Source organism: Stegastes partitus, unplaced genomic scaffold (assembly GCF_000690725.1).
Source record: "Stegastes partitus isolate 25-593 unplaced genomic scaffold, Stegastes_partitus-1.0.2 Scaffold14, whole genome shotgun sequence".
In the NCBI taxonomy this organism is placed as follows: Eukaryota; Metazoa; Chordata; class Actinopteri; family Pomacentridae; genus Stegastes; species Stegastes partitus.
The window spans coordinates 1,112,467-1,128,329 of record NW_007577745.1 but is presented as its reverse complement, the minus strand read 5'-3'; the positions used below and the strand labels follow the sequence as shown (position 1 = coordinate 1,128,329).

The following is a 15,863-nucleotide window of genomic DNA, read 5'->3' as shown; positions in this document are numbered from 1 at the left end:
GACTTTCTTTAAACACACCAGGAAAATAACTCACCAAAGTCGCCTGCATTGGTCTTTTCGCGGCTCCACTAATCCCCAACTGTGGTTTTATCGAAATAAATCTGTCATTCCCAGATAGGTTACCCTCTGGCGGGACCGGGCGTCCCGGCGTCATTCCCGGTGAGGCGACACAACCCGCTAGCTCCGATGTAGCTTCTGACCATGAACAGCTACGTAGACGGTTTTTACGTTACAGTCCAGAAAGAAACACAGGCCTCCTTCAGACGAAGTTCTAACTTCCCTATCTGCATGAAATTAGAAGCTACAACCACATCTACTCACCTTTAACAGGCGCTGAAAGTGACGCGATGTCCAGCAGGTGGCTTCCGAATAAAACGGCGTCAAGTCGCCCGCCACTTTCCCAGAATGCACTGGGACAACGGCCGCTCGTACGTCATGACGTATTCAATTGACGCACTCACCTGCCTGCGTCAAAAGTACATGACTTTATAGACCTGCTCCAAAAAGAACCATGATGCTCCTTCTCTTGTTCCCTTTATGATTTTTATTGTTGTTATTTATTTATTTATTTATTTGATCTTTTTAAAAATAAATTGTTTATCTTTATTTATTTTATTTTATTTTTTTACATAGAATTAAAAATTGTCAAATACATTTATCAGTTTGAGCACATGTCTGTCAAATTGTTTATGTTGTTTGTTTAATTCTCTGTGTGCACATTCATTGGTAAATAAAGTTCTGTTAAAAAAAATAATAAGTTGACGTACACGACTAATTCAGGTGGACTTGAATTCCCAATTTTACGTTTTTTGTTGTTGTTGTTTTGTAGTTGAGATGTTGTCAACTAGTACATTTGTGTTATTGTGACAATTCAGTATTTTTTGTCATACTGGCCCAGAAAAAGCTCAGATAACAAACAGGCAGAGTTACAGTGTGGGTATGTGAACTGCTTGTTTAACACTGTGCTTTACTGAAGCAAAAGTAGAAATACTACAATATTAAAGTACTCAATCACATACAACCCCTGCTTTCAAAATGTTTACTTTGATAAACAGTTTATTAAGCTGTCAAATGTAAAGGTACTTTTATAAATTAGTATTCAAATGACTAAGGATCTATAAATATATAGGATGCGCTTTAAAAACGTCACAATTTGAAAATAATAAAATTGTAAATGTTTTATTTCTGGGTGGAGAGTTTAATCTGCAGCAAGGCTTCATCGTCTATACACTCATCTAATGTTGCGAAGGTGAAATCTGAATTCGCATAGCTGTCAAATAAACATAGTGGTTTAAAAAAAAAACTTTACTTTATACGTTCTACTTGTTTATAAGTCTGACTCTGGTTCTCACTGGTTTTCAACACAGTCTACAGGGTTATTTGGTTATCAAAACATAGCAGCTGAGGAGTCAGATACAAATCTTTTTGTGTGTATAATCATATATTTTCTACATGGTCACAATGCAAAAGGTTAAATAAAATAAAAATAAATAAAAGTTTAGCGTTGTGTTTTTGGCGTTTTTTGCACAAACTTCAGTCACTAGCGCTGATGCAGAAATCAGCTCAGCAAATAGAAAGCTTTACATCTCATGATTCCTGTCAGCTTTCTGTTTAGGAAACAAGCTTAATTTGGTTCCTTGAAGGCCGGTTCCAGGAAGTAAGCTGAAACTAGCAATAATGTTGTGTAAAACATGTAAAAGAGCAAAAAGGCTGAAATACAGCATACACAACGCTTTGTGTGAAAAGGGAGCCAGAGTAGTGTCACTGATGCTATACAATTAATGACGACTGTGAAAGTCAAAGCAGAGTATGAGGACTATACTATTTCTAAATGAAACAGGTTGTGTGTTACCCTCAGCTTCACTACTTTACTGCTTGAGGCAAACAAACGCATGCCTCTCTACCCAAAAGAGCACAGACGAGTTTTCCACTCATCACTGGCTGCAAGAGTCGACGAATCCTGGAAAAAAAAGAAAAGAAAAATAAAAAGTCTCTTTGTTAATGAAGATAAAAGTAATGCCTCCATTTTGCATGCTATCGCAATTAGTCTCACCACAGCCATCTGAGAGATCCTCCCAGAAGAGGGAGATCACTTGACCCCCCATCTGTGACCAAAGCCTGCCTTTCCATTAGGTGCTCTCTGCAACCAGAACATCTATCTCTGCGCAGGCTGGACACAGATGCTTAAAAAAGCAGAGGGCATCACAAAGAGCTGACAGTCTAGAAGTCACACGGCGCCGGGGATTGTAAGAGGTCCATTATTCTGGCTAGCCGGGCTGAGGAACCTTATAAATATATGCTTCTCTTTCAAAAACAAACTCAAAACAAGTCAAAGCTGCCGTGTGGTTTAGAGGTTATCAGCTTTAAAATGCAGCTCTTGATGGGAATTTACATGCACACTAAGACAAACACCTGCAATACAGCATGAAAGTCTCCCATTTAAGTGTCGTATAAAAAATGCCTTTTTCCTTATTCATGAAAGGCAGTTTAGTGTTTGTTCTGTGGGGAACATCCGGACTGGTGATTTTGGAGATTCTCCTCTGCTGCGTCTTTTACTTTGCGGTCAGGACAGAGAAACAACCTTGTTTGTCGTAATGTGGTTTATGAAACGATGGCGGTATTTTCCTGCACCGCTCCCTGCAGCGTCTGTTAGTATTTGAACGCTCTGCTAGAGTGCATGAGAGTTTCTCGCACATGTGACTTCATGCCACATTTTAAGGACATGAAACTGAATCAGGGAATCAGCAGGGCTCAGACTGTATGAATGAATGTCTATATTGTGTTTAGTGAGTCTTGTCTGCGATGTCCTCTTACCTTCCACGTGGGCTTCGAGCTGCTCCGAGCCTGAAAACAAGCAAGCAGGTGGAGCAGTTTCTGAGCATCTTTCTCCTGTTTGGAAGACTTTATTTACACTTTTAAAGTTGAATAAAATGCACCAAAAATCTCTCCAGGATTACAGGAAGCAACACAGCTCCAGCACAACATGACAGTCTTTCAGAATGAAGAATAAACATCACGTGAACCCTTTTTCTCAATGACAGTACTGAAACAACACCTGAGACGTCTGGATAGTTAGATGAGAACTCTCATATTTGTCAGTAACAGATGGCTGCAGCCAGCTTAGGTTCTGGCAAAGCCTCGAAACAGGGACGCAGCTTTGTTCTGTCTCACTAAAGCTCACTGGTTAATACGTGTTTATACTTTATGTATGGATTAAACGAGTGGGATGTAGTTGGCTAATTAGAGGCGATACATGCCTGGTTTGGTTTGGACGGAGCCACACTGGCTGTTTCAGCTTCATAATTAATAGACGGAAACAACAGCGGTGTCATTGTTTTCAAGTAAAAAGTAAATGAACAGCTTTCCACAACTGTTAACTCGATGGATTTAAGGTTGTGTGTCACAGAGTTGTGCTTGTGTTTAATTCACTTCGATATGTGAGACAAATTTATGAAAAAATTAACCCCCGACACACAAGTTTGACCCAATTTCTGCATCAATCAATATTTCCTCCTTTGTTTTTCTGACTGCATGAACACACACAGATCTCACTTATCTGATTCAAAACAAACCAAGTGTCTTAACTCAGCTGGGTTAATTAAAAGGGCTTTTATGTGTATTTACACACCAGATTTACTTGAAACCCCAGCTATCACAATTTATACTGAAGGACAGGACTATATATTACAGCAAAACATATTCTGCAGCATGTAAAAGTTTCTTTAAGTGTGCAATGTCAAAGCAAGCTCAGTGTTTAGTGGATACTAGCAGCATCTTCCACATAATCAAATTAAAGTCAGACATGTTTGACTAAAAGGTCTGCAGCAGCCGTCTTCGTCTGAAGCAGACCCCTCTTGCTTTTTTCCTAGTAAAATATCTGGTCATCTGAGCGTCTCTAACCAAACTGTCACAGATGATTAGAGGAGGAACAACTCGTCTTGGTCTCCCAAAGAGCATGGGGTCCTCACGAGAGAGTGAGCCACAACTAGAATCAATGTCACCGTTCAGATAATCATGCATTGCCGATTCACCATGTAAGATGCATTTTGTTTGCTGCCTAACTGTGTAAAGCCTCTATTCATTTCCAGATTTTTCCGCAGAAAAAAAACGTGGTCAACTCCATAATGATGTTTTCCTCTTGAAATTCCTGCCCTGCTTGTTGAGAAGAAAGTGTTTTGTGCTGCGTCGTCGGTCTGGTTGCTGAACTTAATTCTGTGACAAGCCAAGCTGGCAAAATGTTCAAATCTTTTTAAACTAATAAGCTTGTAATCTTGTTATTCTTTCCTATTAAAGACGTGTGAGTTTGATGTGTTACTTGGATGCATCAGGTCAATCAGATTTGTTTTAAGTCGTTCTGGAAACTAAAGCATTTTAACTATTTTTCATGTTTTACTTGTAAAATGATAAAATAATTTGAACTAGGGACGCCGCCACAGCTCACCTGGTGGAGCTGGCGTCCCGTGTGCAGGGCTCCAGTCCCCATATGGAGGTCATGAGTTCGAATCCCGCTCATGGTCCTGTCCCACATGTCCTTCCTCCACTTTCCTGTCTCTCTCTCTCACTGCACTATCAAATAAAGGCCAAAAAAATAACTTTTAAAAATAATAAAATAATGTGAAATGTGCAGCTGCAGGGCTGTAAAAGAACACATCATGTTTAAAGTGACAATCCTGTAAATGTCCTTCCACGAAAACAGACGCGTTTGTGGAAAATTAAATGAAATATTCCTACAAACACCTATTTTACTGAAGTTCTTGTGCGGCGTCTCTTTGATGTGTTTGTGATCAGCTATAAGTCATTACTGGCTGTGTGTATGAAGAGTCACGCAGACACACTGGGGTATTTTCAGAATCACAAACAAAGGCCCATCTCTTTTGTGTGCCTCCAGTGACCTCTCCTCGCAGAAAACCATGTGTTCGTCACACACACACAAACAAAAAAACAAGCTTTACACAAGAGTGTGAAATCACCATGTTCCAAGGCTGGGAGTGGCGGCGGCGGCGGCGGTGGTGGTGGGGGGAGGCGGTGTGGCTCCCAGTGGGCAGGAATCTCTCTGCACTCGGACAACATCCGGCAAAGCAATGACCCCTGAATCCATGATCACCCTCAGGAAATCAGTGTCTCATCTCTGCCGGGGTCAACGGTGGAAACTGATTTGAAGCTCGATGCGTTGCTGGTGACACATGTAGAGTAGGAATTACAGGCAGGACGACGTGGAGGATCGCATGAATGATAACGCTGCTGCAACCAGAGAGGTGACAGATAATCATATTTGCAGCAACCTCAAATGAAACAGCTGCTTTTGTCATTTATTTTCATGCCTACAGTATACAGCCTATTTGCACCAGATCCATTAACGACATCTAGAAAATGAATTATTCATTTATTTGAGGCACTGCGTTGAGGTTCATTTGAGCACACATCTCAGGCATTCAGTGCTGAATAAATACCACTATTATACACTAATAACCCTCTAAAATCTGTTTAACATGTAGCTAAAAGCAGCAGTAAGTGGTACATGAGCATACAAGTAGGCTGCGTAAATACAAGACGTGGTCACATTTGTTTTATATATTTCAATTACATGCTGCCTCGTAGGCTATTTCTACTCCACCGCATTAAAAATAATATTGTCTATTACACAAATACGCTCCTTCACTTTATTTACTGGACAGCTGTAGCTCTTAGAAACAAAATACAAGATGAGTTAATAAAATATAACAACCAGACTGAATGTGCAGTGGTTTAAATCCACCTGAACCAAAAAAAGAAACTAGAACGCTGCTCAAATGTTCACGCGTCAATAACATTATCCTAAAGATGCATTTAAAAATTACACTTTTACTGCTGATACCGACATTTGGCAGATTTTTGCCTCGGTGAGGATTTAAAGGTGGCAACAATCCAGTTTCTGTCAGATTCATCCAGCTGTCCGTCCTGAGCTGTGTTTGTACACCGGCCTGCCTCTTCAACCGGAAACAACGAGGGAACTGACTGCGTATTAAAGATGGACGTAGCTGCTGAGTCTTAAAGGTTAAGTGCTAGTCACCTGTATTCTTTTCAAAGGCCAGCAGGGGGCGACATTCCTGGTTGCAAGAAGAAGTCAGACTGTATAGAAGTCTATGAGAAAATGACCTCACTTCTCCTTTAACCTGTTAGCTCAGTAAACATCTTGCTCATGCGTTTACTGTCTCAGTTGCTAGTTTGCCATCCAGGCTGCACATCCAGACCCACCAACACCGTCTGAACGCACACGAGTCTCCACAGTCTGAACTATTGATCATATATATTATATTTGTTAGTTATCCTACACTGTATCATACTATTATTATTATTATTTATGGTTATTATATATTATAGTATATATTGTATTTTATATATTTATAACTATTTCTTTATTTAGATTATTTATATTTCTCATATATCCACAGTGTTCTTACCTCAACAATGCAGTATATTTATTCCACCGTGTGGCTGTTACTGTGCTCATTCCTGACTGCATAAACGTCCTACTGGCTCCTTTTGTAAATATATTTATATATTCTTATTTGTCTTTTTTAAACTTGTATTTTGCACCACTGGAGTTGTCTTTTAACTTCGTTGTACTCTGTGTATGATGACAATAAAAGCATTCTACTCTATTCTATTCTATTCTATTCTATTCTATTCGATTCTGTGACCACAGCGTGATGTTTGCTGTGTAAATGATGTTCCCCTTCAGACTAACACAGACCATAATGTGTTAGAACGAGGCCGCCTTGTGATGAACAGGTCGCTGCCGAACGTCCTGGTTTTCTCCAGCGAGAGCCAGAATGACAGCAGCCACAGCTCAGGATTCAAACCAGCAGTCCAGAAACCAATAGGTGGTGTCTCAGCTGCTACCTTCAGACCATCTGGGATCTGAATGCTTCAACCAGCTAAATGACGGTTGCAAAATTCACCTTCAGTGCCAGAGTTTTATTGTTTTTATGTTTTTACAGGTTTAATGTCCATAAAGATTCAGAGTATTTCTACAAGTGATTACAAGTACTTCTGTGATGCAGCAGTACAAAAACTGAACATAATGTTGGTGTCTGATTACTCAACGTGCAGCTTTAGGATGATTTTGGATGTTGGTCTGAGTTTCTCAAAGCGTGTTCGGATCCTAAACATAACCTGATAACCCTCAACAATAAAGTGACGGTGATGTGATAGACTCGTCATCAATACAAAAAGGTTTGATGAGTTCATTTAAATACATTTGATGCAAATCTCTCTAAAAGCAGGAAGTTCAGTTGCATGACCAAACCCCAGGCCCTGGGCTCATAGACAGCCCATCATATCCCTTTGGAGTGGAGCCTCGTGCACTTTGCTGTGCTCCCCATAGCGTCCGGTCTCCTGTCACCTCTACTGACCATCCGCCCTGCCGGCTGACAGACGTGACGTTGGGATGGAGATAACCCCAACACCTTCAGCCATGTGGTGGCTTCACCTGGTTGAACTCCAGGACGTACGTTCTGTCAAGGAGCGCTGATGCCGTCGTCCTAATTTGTTTTATTCATGTGGGCACATTTATTCACTTGGGAATGCTGTTCATTGATGCCTTATGCCCTGCTTTATTTATTGGATTATTTATGTATACATGCGTTTATATACTTAAAGTACATATACTTGTTTAACACTTATTTTTATTTTATTTTTTATTTTTATTTTATTGAAACTTGATGCTGGTACAAAACACATTTCACTGCACAGTGTATAAATGTGTATGTGACAAATAAAGCTGATCTTGACTCTTGAATCTTCTCTTATCGGTAAAGTTGTTGATAAATTAGTTAAAGTGGTGAAATTAAAATCTAACATTTTATGAAAAACAGGTCAATAAATGATGAATAAAGATCAACATCGTGTGAAATGACACATCGTATAAATGTTTAGCTGCTTGGTGAGCAGCGCAGGCCCTCAGTGCGCAGCGGACAGAAGTGTAACTGCGCCATCTTGTGTCCTGGACGCGCCATAATCACCGCAGTACGTCACTTCCTGTTTAAACATGGCGGCGCTCTGACAAATGTGACATTTGTGCTGCTGCTGAAAACAAACAGCGACCACCGCCCGGTACAGCTCCTGCGCCGCGGACAGACCAGAGGTAGCACCTGTGAGTATTTCTCTTCGTCTACAGGACGTGTTCCGCTTCGTTTCTCTGAACTCTTAAACCGGGAGACGCAGTTAGCCGTTAGCCGTTAGCCGTTAGCATTTAGCATCCTCCAGAGACATGCTGGTTTATCTGGACTGAAGGTCTAACAGCAGCAGACTGGTTTCAACGTGTTTTGCTCTTTTGATTGCAGGATTTTCCAGCCGACAACATGGTGCATTTATGTGAGTATTCCTGTTATGTGGAAAAGTGCAGCTATAAGATAAGATCAGCTTTTATTTATCTGACAGTAGAGAAACTCACAGTGTTGTCAGCAGCAGTTCACACAGATACACACAGACTGGACAGAAACAATGAAATATAAGAAAGAGTGCAAACATAAGTATAAAAACACACACATATAAAACAGAATAGTGCAAGCACAGAATATAGAAATGAGGGTATTAAAGACATAGAAAATAAAGAATAGAGGTGTAATAATAATATAATAATAATAAACAGTGCAAATGCAAACATATACATACCTACATGTCATGTAATAGTGCAAAAAACCAGTGTGACAGAAGTGATTATTTCTAAGTATAAATATGAGTATTTATTGGTACATTAAGATGGTGCACGTTGTTGGTCTACTGGGAGCGGAGCTGGTGGAGAGTCTCACAGCAGATCCCTCTGTGGGACGGCGTGGGTGAAGAAGCCTGGCACCGATGGAGCTGTCCACGGCTCTCACAGTCCCATGTAGAGGGTGGGAGATGTTCTCACCCAGTAGACTGAATGCGTCTGTCTGGAAAGAAGGAATCATTCTAGACTGAGAGGAGAGCTCATCTGCACACAAGATAATATATATTAATATATTTTTTTAAGTTTAAAAAGGTCATTTGGAAACTTTCTCCAACGGTGTAACTGGCAAATTCATCCAGTTCATCTTTTTTTTTTTTTTGTTTAGATGGCATCCAGATGTGTCCTCGACATACAGAGCTGTGTGGTGCTGGTTTGAGACCAGTCAGACCAGTCAGACGAACCAGCTGGTGTGTTGGTGGCTGTACTTAGGCACCGGTTTCTGGTCAACGTCTTTTCTGAAGCCAGAATATTTTCATCCAACTGAGGCTGTGCTTCTTTTCTCTGTGTTTCCCGCTCATTTGGCTCTGCACATGTGGTGTCTGTAAATGTAGTTCAACAAAAAAAAAACCCAAACCAGGTGTGTCCTGTGAGAGCCCTGACATCAGCTCAGTTATGTTCTATCAGGCAGGCGTCTCTTCTGCTTTAGTCATGAACACTAGAACTGTGCAAGGTTTCGTTTAAAGCTGCTGAACAGTCGTAGCATCGTGTGTCTGAGTTTATCTGAGTCACTTCCTGTCCATCACTGATGTTCCCATTAGACACAATCACTGACAAAACGTTGTCAGACTTTTGTGTCCCAGTGCTTTAACACAAACATGTAGGTACCTGATAACTACAAAATACAGAGACTGTCATTTACATCTCCTTTATGTTTTCCCGTGTTTCTGGTTTCCCCGCTGTACCTTTGGTGCTGGTCAGTATGTACCTGATTGAACATTACGATGTGAGCCGTGGGCTGCGTCACCGAATAAAGACGATACGGAACGACTCGCTTCACATTTGGCACAAAGAGCAGCTTCCTCACATGCTGCTTTCCAAACAGTGAAAGAAATGTGTTCAGTGCTTCAGTAGAGCTGCTGTTGGCTGAAGATGACTGTTGAGCTCCAGCCTACAGGTCACACTGACTCATGTTGTGTTATTCTTGTTTTTCAAGTATTTACTTAACTAATGAAAATCACAGGTTCAGATCATGCGCCATAACACACACTGAATTAAAAATAAAACAGTTAAAATCCTGTCATTTCATCAGCCGTACTAGACAACATTTAAATTCTTTCTAGATGAAGCTGGTGTAGCGGTTTATAAATGAACAACAGTAAGATTTTAATCTGCTTCTATTTTACTTCCTTGTATTATTTTGTGTACTTGTGCTATCAGTCAGGTGTATACTGGCTACAAGGAAGTCTTTTTCTTTTCCTCTCTTTGCTTCTTGTGCTCATTTCCTTCTGCAGCATCGTTTCTCCTGAAGCAGTACCACGGAGGCCACATCGTCATCCGATTGGCTCTCGCCGGCCACAGACAGGCCAACAGGCCCTTCTACCGCATCGTGGCGGCTTACAACAAAAGGGCCAGAGACGGTAAATACATCGAGCAGCTGGGCACCTACGACCCGCTGCCCAACGTCCACAACGAGAAGCTCGTCAGTTTCAACTTCGACCGGATCAAGTACTGGATCGGTTGCGGGGCGCACCCTTCAGACCCGGTGGCCAAGCTCCTCGGTGTGTGTTCACTACATGAGCTTCTCTTTTTAAATCTAAATCAACATTGCACAATTTTATTGCGGGCTGTCGACAGAATTGTTCTGCTCATGTAATTTGTTTAATCAAGGAGTTCCATCCCTTTTACAAGCTCCTTCCCCTTTTAGGCAACATTCACGTAGAGATATACTTATCTGGATCGACTGTTCTTTAAAATCTTTTGTTTGTTTTGTACATAATAGTCTGTTAATAATTATGATTCCTGTCTTATTGCACATTCACTGTGACCTCAAGCGCCTCGTTAAAGCACCTCGTTAAAGCAAACAGACAGATAAAGCAGAATAACGAGCTGCTGATCATTACAGGTACTTAGGAGGCCAGCAAGGACTTTGTGAACGTGATGATTTATCAGATCCTGAAGTCACAGCAGATGTTGGCACCTCCAGGCTTGCTGTGAAATATATGCATGTTATATGTTCTCCTTTGTGCCGTTCTGCAGGGCTGGCAGGATTCTTCCCTCTGCATCCGATGACCATAACCGAGGTCGAGCGTCGAAGAGCCCAAACACAGCAGACGCAAGCAGCAGCAGAGGAAACGGTGGAGGAAGGACAGAAGCAGGCTGAAGTGTGAGAGCTCCAGCTGTGGACTCTGTGAGACTGTCCCCTTCTACGAAACGTCAGCTGTTTGGAAAGAGGTGGATTTGTGTCCAGCTTGTTGGGTGGGCTGCCCACCAGCATCAGATGTGGCGTGTTGGAGTTGCTTCAAGAGCCTCTGAACAGTTTGTTGTCCAGTTGATGCTTTAACGTCTACGTGGTTCTGAGTTTTATGCTGTTTATGTGATTAAAGTATTTCACGATATCTTTGCTTCTGTTTTGGGTTAATTTGCAGATTGATTCTATGATTCTCTGTCTTACTTTTCCAAGACGTCTACAGACCACCCACCGTTCATTTAGCTCCCTCCTCCTCTTGTCAGGTGTCGCTCTTCTTTTGACCTTCATACACCTGACTGACCCCGTAGGAAACGTGTGACGGCATTGCACATAGATCTAAAGCTGGCGGCTTTGTCGATGTGTTTGCTGGTAACCTTGACAGCTTTTAATGCGTTTTCAGTTGAACAGAAATGTCTCCACCTTGCTTACACTGAACTGGGAACTTACCGCTCACTGACAGGAGTATGTTGAATGGAAAGTACATCTGTTTCTCTGTCAAAGGAAACAGCTCGTAATAGTTTTTCTCTTAGTCGAGTCAATATTTGCAGAACATGTATTCTCAAGGTTGTGCCTCAAGCACTGACTTGTATTGATAACTACCAAAATAGACACTAAGTCGACCGTTATGAATAGATCTGACGTGGTTAGGGCAGAAAAACAAACCTGATCTCAGAGGGATAATGACCTGGTTCTGTTTTTACAAGTGTTTATCATCACATAAAAACCTCATAAACCTGATAGTGTTTTGCTAAATAAAATACCTGCACACACACTGTAAATATATTTCCACCCTGAATTCCTCCTCCTGTGTCCAGACAAGGGACCGCGACCCAAATCGTTTAATGAAATGTTAATTGAAGTGAGAAACCAGTCAGATTTAGAGTCTGACTCTCAGACCAGCATATATAAACTGCTGTCAGGTACTCGAACGTGAACAGCTTAAGATTGCACCACAAGTGTGGTTTGATAAGATTAATCTGAGCCAAGATACACCTGACAACACCCAGGTGTCCATAAGGAAGTCCAGCAAAACATAAAAACACGGCCCATATCGTGTCATTTGTTTTTTTTTTAGGGCTGTGGCACAATCGGCGCTTTGATTGTTGAGCTGTTCCTGGAGGAAATACATAAAATCAAATCAAATAAAGCAGAATATGACCTGCAGGTTTATTGAGGATAGTAACCCACACACATCATCAGGGTTATGCATTCAAGAACATTCTAGAGAAAATATTATTTTTCCAAAGAAGAGAAAAAGAATCATCGTTATGGAATTTTTACGGACTAACATGACGCAGTTACCAGGAAATACTTTTCTGTTCCTGAAATGATTGTGTGACAAACAAACAGAGGCGTGGAGCACTTGACCCAAACCTCTGGTGACCTCAAGATCAAAACACATACTTGTGTTTGACCTTGTCACAACTCATTTATTTCCGGTGCTGCTCTGCTTATCAATCGTGCAGTCTATTTATAGACGACTATTCAGGTCAGTTCATATCCATAATGTCAGTATGTTATCAGTGGAACCAGCCTTCAGTCAGAGTAATGATTCTCCATCACGTCCAGCTGGAGGCCACAACAAGTACATGCAGGATTAAAATGAATATCTTTGACTGACACAGAACAACTAACATAACTGAGACTTCTTTGCTGTCATTGCACAAAAACACAACAGTGAATCCGGCAACGAAATGTTGTTGCTTGTCAACTGGAGTACACAGAACCGGAGCTTGTGAGGCATAATAATAATATAAGTAAACTCTAGTGTACAAAGGGGCTGCAGGTGTCTCAGTGGTTAGCACTGTTAGTGCCTCACAGCTGGAAGGTCGCCGGTTCTGGTCCCGGTGAGGACACCCGGGATCTTTCTGCGTGGAGTCTCCATGTTCTCCCCGTGCAGCGTGGGTTCTCTCCGGGTTCTCCGGCTTCCTCCCACAGTCCAGAAACATGCTGAGGTTAATTGGTGATTGTAAATTGTCCGTAGGTGTGAATGTGAGTGTGCTTGGTTGTCTGTCTCTAAGTGTAGCCCTGTGATAGACTGGTTACCTGTCCAGGTGAACCTGCCTTCACCCTGAGTCAGCTGGGATAGACTCCGCCCCCCATGACCCTGGTGAGGATTAAGGTGTAGAGATGATGGATGGATGGAATTTACACGATGGATTAACTATTTGCTGTTGATTTTATTCCACTATTTCATTCCACACCACTGAGAGATGAACAGAACCAGGATATTGGACCCTCTCAGCGCTACGAGGCACTTGATCAACAGAGTTGTGTAGAAACACAGACAGCACACGAGTGGCCTGAGGGTCTAACAGAAGGTGTCCTGCTCTATTTTTATTTTTTTTAAACATCCACTGACACAAAATTAGAAAATCAACTTCACATAAAATGCAGTTTCACTCTGAGTAAAGACTTTTATTTCATTAACTGTGGCGCTATGGGTCACTGAGAGTGTGAACAGCAGGTGTGTGACAGGTGTGTGTTCAACATCTCTGCTGCCACTGACACTGATTAATGGTTTATAAAGGGCCGTTAGGTAATATCTCTTTTCTTGCTAAAGCGAACCCCACCTCGTCCACTTACACCTCAGTTCTCGTCCACTTCAGCGTCACTGTCCACAGTAATGTACAGGGTGTGAGTGTGCCTTCACAGTTTACTGCAGCGCCACGCCACAATGCATTCGATGTTTGCACAGGGAGGGCAGAATATCAGGAACAACCTCAGTTTACAAGTTGATCATTGATGACACATAAAAGATCTGATTCTGATAGACAAGTGATTATACTGTTCGCAGCTGCACACGAGAACTTCACCGCCAGCTGACAGACAGCCACGGAGGGATATCTTTAAGTTTACTGTGAGAGCTGTGTGTATGTTCATGGAGTGAAAAACAGCTTTACATCTCTCGGATGATTATCTGAAGGCAGAGGAACATGAAAAAGTGGATTTATCCAGGATCCCGTAGTTGGAAGAGGCTCGCCGCCTTTCTGATCATCCTTCCTTTGGTCATCATCGTGCTGATTGCACTGTGTGTGTTTTTTACACAAAAAACAGGTAAGTCTGTGATTTCCGTCATTCTTTATTACATTACCAGCTGCGCTCACTGATAATTACTGTGTGTGTAACCCTGTGACCATTTGGCAGTGTTTTTATTGTCATTAAACATGACATGGACATTAGGTTCAGTTTAATAACTTTAGTCATCACAATGCCTCAGGAATAAATGCAGTTCATACTTATTTGACCCTCTCTTATTTTGTACTCGATGTAGATCTTATTTAGGATGTAAAGAAAAACATGTGGGTGCATTTTAGGAAGCTTTTGTTCACAATTCTGTGTAAATCCAATCCATCCTTTAGCAGTCAGCTCATTTTTTAAAACTCATATTCACTCAGCACTGGACTGTATTTCTTTCATGGGTGAAGACTTGATTCAAATTCAATGAAAGTTCAATAAAATATATTTCACAGAAAAGGAAATAGTTTATACTCACTGTAGACTGATTGACATATTCAGTTAATAATTAAATGTCCTACATCCTTCACCTCTGTTCATACGGCTCTGTGGAGGTCACTGGACAGCAGATTATAACTCTTTGAAGGCATTCTGTTTTAGCTTTACTTCGATGTTAGCAGCGTTATTCTGCTAAATCACACAACTTTGATTGAGCTTCAGATGATTTTCCCTTTTACGGTTAACACTCTGGGTTCAGAGGCAGCAAAGCCACGATGCTTCCTCCTCCGACCTTTGAGATGACGTTTTCATGTTGGTATGCAATGCCCCGTTAATGCGCATTCACTGATTGTTCCAGAAACCTCAAAACTGTTTTAAACAAATAATAGATTCTTGCTCTTAAGTCTTCTGAGATCTCTTTTTGTGAAACAAGGTTCATCCCAGCAAATGTTATTAGTAAATGGCAAACCAAAAGAGACGTCTTGTCCTAGAGCTGTTTGACTTCTGTCGCTCTGTGTTTGCTCTTAAATAGTTTTTGTTAATCTCACGAGCCTTGAGGTTCACTTTATCCAGCCAGCTAGTACACTGTGAATGTAACCTTAATAATATAATATAATATAATATAATATAATATAATATAATATAATATAATATAATATAATATAATATAATAATAATATATATAATAATAATAATATATAATATAATAATGTAACCCTAACCCTTTCATTTCATTCATTCATTCAAAATGGGACAGAAAACAAACACAAAAAACAAGAAAGTCATTTTGTCAGATGTCAGTTTACATAAATCATTTCTTGTTCTTCACTGTAGTTGAGCAGAAAATGAAAATCCTACCATACTTTAAGACACATTTATACATAAAAACAAAACTACAGATCATCCTGACAGGGTTCACTTGGTTTCCTTGACAGAGTTTACTAAAATTTTGAAGTTTGATTTAACTGGCTTCTAAGTGCATTGGCCAACATTTTTCACGAACGAATGTTATCTCTTTTGACAGGAAATCAAAATGCAAAACAAACTCAACCGGATGAACTGCGGCAGAAAACCCAGAGAGTGGACAACCATGAACTAAAATATCTATCAAACATAAACATGACAAAATCTGAACTGTCAGAGGTTTTGGATGATAAAACTCAACAATCTGTCAGTGAATCACTGGAATCGAAACAAAGGTCAACTTCACGCAATCCTGAAACAGAAGCAACAAGTTCTCCGACATCT

At 40.9% G+C, this 15,863-nt stretch overlaps 1 protein-coding gene across 1 annotated transcript; it reads left to right on the top strand.

Moving 5' to 3' along the window:
* Positions 1–8,017: 8,017 nt before the first annotated feature.
* mrps16 (mitochondrial ribosomal protein S16) lies at positions 8,018–11,307 on the top strand. The gene is made up of 4 exons (XM_008289779.1): positions 8,018–8,134; positions 8,325–8,355; positions 10,204–10,470; positions 10,949–11,307. Exons 2-4 carry the CDS (start codon positions 8,343–8,345, stop codon positions 11,077–11,079), a joined length of 411 nt encoding a protein of 136 aa, XP_008288001.1. The 5' UTR covers positions 8,018–8,134; positions 8,325–8,342; the 3' UTR covers positions 11,080–11,307.
* Positions 11,308–15,863: the final 4,556 nt, after the last annotated feature.